Here is a 7,085-nt window from a genome sequence, read left to right on the forward strand (position 1 = left end):
GTACATACCAGTTGTGGGAGTATGGGTTCGAGTCACTTCTGGGGTGTGAGTTTTCAGTTGTATATAGTCCTGGGGACCATTCAGGCTTGTTTGCATTTGTGTTCCTCACGTGTGCCCCAAAGAATGAGGTGATTTGATAAAATGCTATGCCCAAGATTACCATCCGAGTGCCGGCGGGGAAGTGGTTCATATAGCCTCGGCTATCACTTCCTTATGTCCGGTCGTGATGGTCAAGCGGATTAAGGCGTCCCTGTACATACCAGTTGTGGGAGTATGGGTTCGAGTCACTTCTGGGGTGTGAGTTTTCAGTTGTATATAGTCCTGGGGACCATTCAGGCTTGTTTGCATTTGTGTTCCTCACGTGTGCCCCAAAGAATGAGGTGATTTGATAAAATGCTATGCCCAAGATTACCATCCGAGTGCCGGCGGGGAAGTGGTTCATATAGCCTCGGCTATCACTTCCTTATGTCCGGTCGTGATGGTCAAGCGGATTAAGGCGTCCCTGTACATACCAGTTGTGGGAGTATGGGTTCGAGTCACTTCTGGGGTGTGAGTTTTCAGTTGTATATAGTCCTGGGGACCATTCAGGCTTGTTTGCATTTGTGTTCCTCACGTGTGCCCCAAAGAATGAGGTGATTTGATAAAATGCTATGCCCAAGATTACCATCCGAGTGCCGGCGGGGAAGTGGTTCATATAGCCTCGGCTATCACTTCCTTATGTCCGGTCGTGATGGTCAAGCGGATTAAGGCGTCCCTGTACATACCAGTTGTGGGAGTATGGGTTCGAGTCACTTCTGGGGTGTGAGTTTTCAGTTGTATATAGTCCTGGGGACCATTCAGGCTTGTTTGCATTTGTGTTCCTCACGTGTGCCCCAAAGAATGAGGTGATTTGATAAAATGCTATGCCCAAGATTACCATCCGAGTGCCGGCGGGGAAGTGGTTCATATAGCCTCGGCTATCACTTCCTTATGTCCGGTCGTGATGGTCAAGCGGATTAAGGCGTCCCTGTACATACCAGTTGTGGGAGTATGGGTTCGAGTCACTTCTGGGGTGTGAGTTTTCAGTTGTATATAGTCCTGGGGACCATTCAGGCTTGTTTGCATTTGTGTTCCTCACGTGTGCCCCAAAGAATGAGGTGATTTGATAAAATGCTATGCCCAAGATTACCATCCGAGTGCCGGCGGGGAAGTGGTTCATATAGCCTCGGCTCTCACTTCCTTATGTCCGGTCGTGATGGTCAAGCGGATTAAGGCGTCCCTGTACATACCAGTTGTGGGAGTATGGGTTCGAGTCACTTCTGGGGTGTGAGTTTTCAGTTGTATATAGTCCTGGGGACCATTCAGGCTTGTTTGCATTTGTGTTCCTCACGTGTGCCCCAAAGAATGAGGTGATTTGATAAAATGCTATGCCCAAGATTACCATCCGAGTGCCGGCGGGGAAGTGGTTCATATAGCCTCGGCTATCACTTCCTTATGTCCGGTCGTGATGGTCAAGCGGATTAAGGCGTCCCTGTACATACCAGTTGTGGGAGTATGGGTTCGAGTCACTTCTGGGGTGTGAGTTTTCAGTTGTATATAGTCCTGGGGACCATTCAGGCTTGTTTGCATTTGTGTTCCTCACGTGTGCCCCAAAGAATGAGGTGATTTGATAAAATGCTATGCCCAAGATTACCATCCGAGTGCCGGCGGGGAAGTGGTTCATATAGCCTCGGCTATCACTTCCTTATGTCCGGTCGTGATGGTCAAGCGGATTAAGGCGTCCCTGTACATACCAGTTGTGGGAGTATGGGTTCGAGTCACTTCTGGGGTGTGAGTTTTCAGTTGTATATAGTCCTGGGGACCATTCAGGCTTGTTTGCATTTGTGTTCCTCACGTGTGCCCCAAAGAATGAGGTGATTTGATAAAATGCTATGCCCAAGATTACCATCCGAGTGCCGGCGGGGAAGTGGTTCATATAGCCTCGGCTATCACTTCCTTATGTCCGGTCGTGATGGTCAAGCGGATTAAGGCGTCCCTGTACATACCAGTTGTGGGAGTATGGGTTCGAGTCACTTCTGGGGTGTGAGTTTTCAGTTGTATATAGTCCTGGGGACCATTCAGGCTTGTTTGCATATATATATATATATATATATATATATATATATGTATATAAAATAGTTGACCCATGCGGGGCCGCTCCTATTTGTGGTTGTTGATTTGTGGAACCAATTACCGCGTAACGTGGTGGTGGTCCTTCATTGTTTCAAGCGTTGGTTGAACATGTAAATGAATGGGATTGGGTGGTTATAAATAAGCGCTGCCTCGTATGGGCCAATAGGTCTTCTGCAGTTGTCTTCATTCTTATGTTCTTTAGATGAAGACGAATGGTATTGGCAATTATCGATTCAAGTAATTTTCCCACAATAGACGTTAGGGCAATTAAAGTTCATAATCATAAATTGATTATTTCTTGATAATAAGTTGATTAGTTGTCGATAATAAATTGACTAGTTCTTGATAAGAAATAAATTAGTTCTTGACAATAAGTGGATTAGTTCTTGACAATAAATTGATAAGTTCTTGATAATAAATTGATTAGTTCTTGATAATATATGATATCAGATATTTAAAGCCAAAGATTTCAAATTAATGCGTACATTTTCGAAATCAGGTAAATAATATAATGGGATTGTTTATAGAATTTTTATTCTAGAAACTTATTTTTAATTAATAACAAGTCAGGCATCGTCCAGCAGGCTGCTCATACACCTCACTCAAGGCATCTCACATAACTTCCTCTTAGGGTGACCTATATATTAACGTCTAGACAAGAGAGCTGATTACTTATTCATTTTCATTTTGTCGTGTTAGAACATCTTTTTACTGTCATAGTGACACATTCGACAATGGATACCACTGCTCCCGTTGATTATTTTCCTAGTCTTCCACGATCGATCTTAGCCGACGTAAGAATCCTCGGTGAAGAATTTTCTGCGGACGATATTTTAGAATTTATTAACATATCAGAGGACAATCTTGGTGTATTGCATAATAACAATACAACGAAGTTATTCGCTAGCACGTTTCAGCTTGGAATTTTAGGTGCATTAACTCTTTCCTTTCGTTCGCCTTCAGTCGTGATGACGGGGCAATGGGAAGATGTCTTAAGGGAAATTATTGACCTAGCAAGATATTTTGAGCCTAAAAATAATATAAATCTAAGCGCACTCGAGTCTACCACCTTAAAACCCTGGATACTGAAAATATTCACAGACCCGGAGATGTGCCCTAACCCATACCTGCGTCTGAAAATGGTTTACTTAATCAGCATTTGGCCAAAGAATTTCTTGCAGGATGCCACCTCGGGAATGCAAGCAGCTTTTGGTCTAGTGATAAATAGAAAATATATGGATGTCGCTCATCTTATGCCAGAGGGCGATCATATACAAATACTTAGTAGTATTATGGATATATTAATCAGCCTTGATGAATATGGTCACCTTGCTGCTATAGGTACTGCAGCCGTAGATCAGATAAAGGGAATTATTGTCGGACCAGAAGTATCTTTACTCTACAATCTAGTGCAGGTCTTTAAACAAGTGGCAGAGGAATCCCTAAATTTAAACGAACAGGAAGGTTTATATATGGCCAAGAACGTTTTCTATTTGTATACAGTGTTTTTAAATATACGGAAACTCAGGAAGGCTTATGGAGCTCCTGGCCTGGTTAAGGTCGCTGCAGATACCCTAGTCACTATCACGGTTTCAATTGTTACAATTAGCTTAGCGTTACACGATAATGATGGAAGCAAATACAATATGCTTGTCTCCTATTTAGATCACTGTTACAACTGTTACAAAGACATATGTAAAAATAAAATATTTAGATCACTGTCTCAGGTTCTGCGACTTGATCACGCACAGTATCTGTCATCTCTTAGCAAGAAGGCAGCAGATTCCGGCATTTTCTTTCATCATTTCCCAATTCAAAGTCAGGAATCATCGGAGGAGGTCCCGAAAGAGTTCAGAGACAGCGTGACGCAGGCGGTGATGGAGGCGCCGGTACTGCTGCACTCGTCCAAGATGGTGATAGACGAGTCGACGCTGTTTCGCCTGCTGCTGGAGTCCCCCATGGACCCCTTCACGCGGTGCCCTCTGGACCATGGCTCGTATAGTCGCCTTCCCGAACTCCTGGCGGATATTCTTGCATGGAAAAAAAATACCAAAGTTTTGGTATAATATAATTGATGGAAAATCAACAAAGGATGAAAATGTTCAAGATAACTGCGAACTGCACCACCTACGTTTGCATCTTTATACGGACATGGTAATGTCCGAATAAAGATGAATTGGTAATTCACCGACCTTATGACTTCATTTCTTCACATGAAATTTCTCTGGTCTATTTATTTTATTTTCAAGTTTTGTCACAAATTTAAATAAGTTGTGTATTTTTCTTTTAACCAATAAATGCAGCAATTTATTAACAGCTATTCCCTGTTTATTAACTATTCCCACCTATTTAACACTAATTGTATATCCATTAGTCATGAAAACTTGTCAGCATCATTGCGGACATTTGTAAAACAAGACAAATTTGTATTCTGAGAACGATGTACAGGAAATTATACATGCATGATCCATGATTTTAAATTTTAATCATTGTACCTGGTTGATGGGGTTCTGGGAGTTCTTCTACTCCCCAAGCCCGGCCCGGAGGCAGACTTGACTTGTGAGAGTTTGGTCCACCAGGCTGTTGCTCGGAGCGGCCCGCAGGCCCACATACCCACCCAAACCGTTCTCGCACTTTCATACATATGTGACATACTAATTTATTGTGAATATTTGAGTTTACCTTGAAAAGCTTCATAGAAAACACCGACCTTAGTATGTTAAGATAAGCATCCTATTGCTTCTTAATTACAACTATTACTTAACCTATTATAGGTATAGGTTAAGTAGTAATTGTAATTACAATTATTATTTATCTTAACTTAGTATGTTAAGATAAGCATCTTATTGCTTCTTAATTTCAACTATTACTTAACCTATTATAGGTATAGGTTAAGTAGTAATTGTAATTATGAAGCAATACGATGCTTATCTTAACATACTAAGAAGGTTTGGTAAGGTCGGTGTTTTCTATGAAGCTTTTCAAGGTCCGGCACTCCAATTCAAAGTCAGGAATCATCGGAGGAGGTCCCGAAAGAGTTCAGAGACAGCGTGACGCAGGCGGTGATGGAGGCGCCGGTACTGCTGCACTCGTCCAAGATGGTGATAGACGAGTCGACGCTGCTTCGCCTGCTGCTGGAGTCCCCCATGGACCCCTTCACGCGGTGCCCTCTGGACCATGGCTCGTATAGTCGCCTTCCCGAACTCCTGGCGGATATTCTTGCATGGAAAAAATACCAAAGTTTTGGTATAATATAATTGATGGAAAATCAACAAAGGATGAAAATGTTCAAGATAACTGCGAACTGCACCACCTACGTTTGCATCTTTATTCGGACATGGTAATGTCCGAATAAAGATGAATTGGTAATTCACCGACCTTATGACTTCATTTCTTCACATGAAATTTCTCTGGTCTATTTATTTTATTTTCAAGTTTTGTCACAAATTTAAATAAGTTGTGTATTTTTCTTTTAACCAATAAATGCAGCAATTTATTAACAGCTATTCCCTGTTTATTAACTATTCCCACCTATTTAACACTAATTGTATATCCATTAGTCATGAAAACTTGTCAGCATCATTGCGGACATTTGTAAAACAAGACAAATTTGTATTCTGAGAACGATGTACAGGAAATTATACATGCATGATCCATGATTTTAAATTTTAATCATTGTACCTGGTTGATGGGGTTCTGGGAGTTCTTCTACTCCCCCAAGCCCGGGCCGGAGGCAGACTTGACTTGTGAGAGTTTGGTCCACCAGGCTGTTGCTCGGAGCGGCCCGCAGGCCCACATACCCACCCAAACCGTTCTCGCACTTTCATACATATGTGACATACTAATTTATTGTGAATATTTGAGTTTACCTTGAAAAGCTTCACAGAAAACACCGACCTTAGTATGTTAAGATAAGCATCCTATTGCTTCTTAATTACAACTATTACTTAACCTATTATAGGTATAGGTTAAGTAGTAATTGTAATTACAATTATTATTTATCTTAACTTAGTATGTTAAGATAAGCATCTTATTGCTTCTTAATTTCAACTATTACTTAACCTATTATAGGTATAGGTTAAGTAGTAATTGTAATTATGAAGCAATAAGATGCTTATCTTAACATACTAAGAAGGTTTGGTAAGGTCGGTGTTTTCTATGAAGCTTTTCAAGGTCCGGCACTCCAATTCAAAGTCAGGAATCATCGGAGGAGGTCCCGAAAGAGTTCAGAGACAGCGTGACGCAGGCGGTGATGGAGGCGCCGGTACTGCTGCACTCGTCCAAGATGGTGATAGACGAGTCGACGCTGCTTCGCCTGCTGCTGGAGTCCCCCATGGACCCCTTCACGCGGTGCCCTCTGGACCATGGCTCGTATAGTCGCCTTCCCGAACTCCTGGCGGATATTCTTGCATGGAAAAAATACCAAAGTTTTGGTATAATATAATTGATGGAAAATCAACAAAGGATGAAAATGTTCAAGATAACTGCGAACTGCACCACCTACGTTTGCATCTTTATACGGACATGGTAATGTCCGAATAAAGATGAATTGGTAATTCACCGACCTTATGACTTCATTTCTTCACATGAAATTTCTCTGGTCTATTTATTTTATTTTCAAGTTTTGTCACAAATTTAAATAAGTTGTGTATTTTTCTTTTAACCAATAAATGCAGCAATTTATTAACAGCTATTCCCTGTTTATTAACTATTCCCACCTATTTAACACTAATTGTATATCCATTAGTCATGAAAACTTGTCAGCATCATTGCGGACATTTGTAAAACAAGACAAATTTGTATTCTGAGAACGATGTACAGGAAATTATACATGCATGATCCATGATTTTAAATTTTAATCATTGTACCTGGTTGATGGGGTTCTGGGAGTTCTTCTACTCCCCCAAGCCCGGGCCGGAGGCAGACTTGACTTG

At 41.5% G+C, this 7,085-nt stretch overlaps 1 protein-coding gene across 1 annotated transcript; it reads left to right on the top strand.

The window, feature by feature from the left end:
- The first annotated feature begins 3,119 nt into the window (after positions 1-3,119).
- Positions 3,120-4,217, top strand: LOC138364183 (uncharacterized). The gene has a single exon (XM_069323508.1). It carries the CDS (start codon positions 3,120-3,122, stop codon positions 4,215-4,217), a length of 1,098 nt encoding a protein of 365 aa, XP_069179609.1.
- The last annotated feature ends 2,868 nt before the right edge of the window (positions 4,218-7,085 follow it).

Source organism: Procambarus clarkii, chromosome 12, assembly GCF_040958095.1.
Source record: "Procambarus clarkii isolate CNS0578487 chromosome 12, FALCON_Pclarkii_2.0, whole genome shotgun sequence".
Taxonomy (NCBI): domain Eukaryota; kingdom Metazoa; phylum Arthropoda; class Malacostraca; order Decapoda; family Cambaridae; genus Procambarus; species Procambarus clarkii.

Bases quoted from the DNA above. Each gene is read 5' to 3' on its own strand.
- LOC138364183 (XM_069323508.1), top strand. From the start codon at position 3,120: ATGACGGGGCAATGGGAAGATGTCTTAAGGGAAATTATTGACCTAGCA.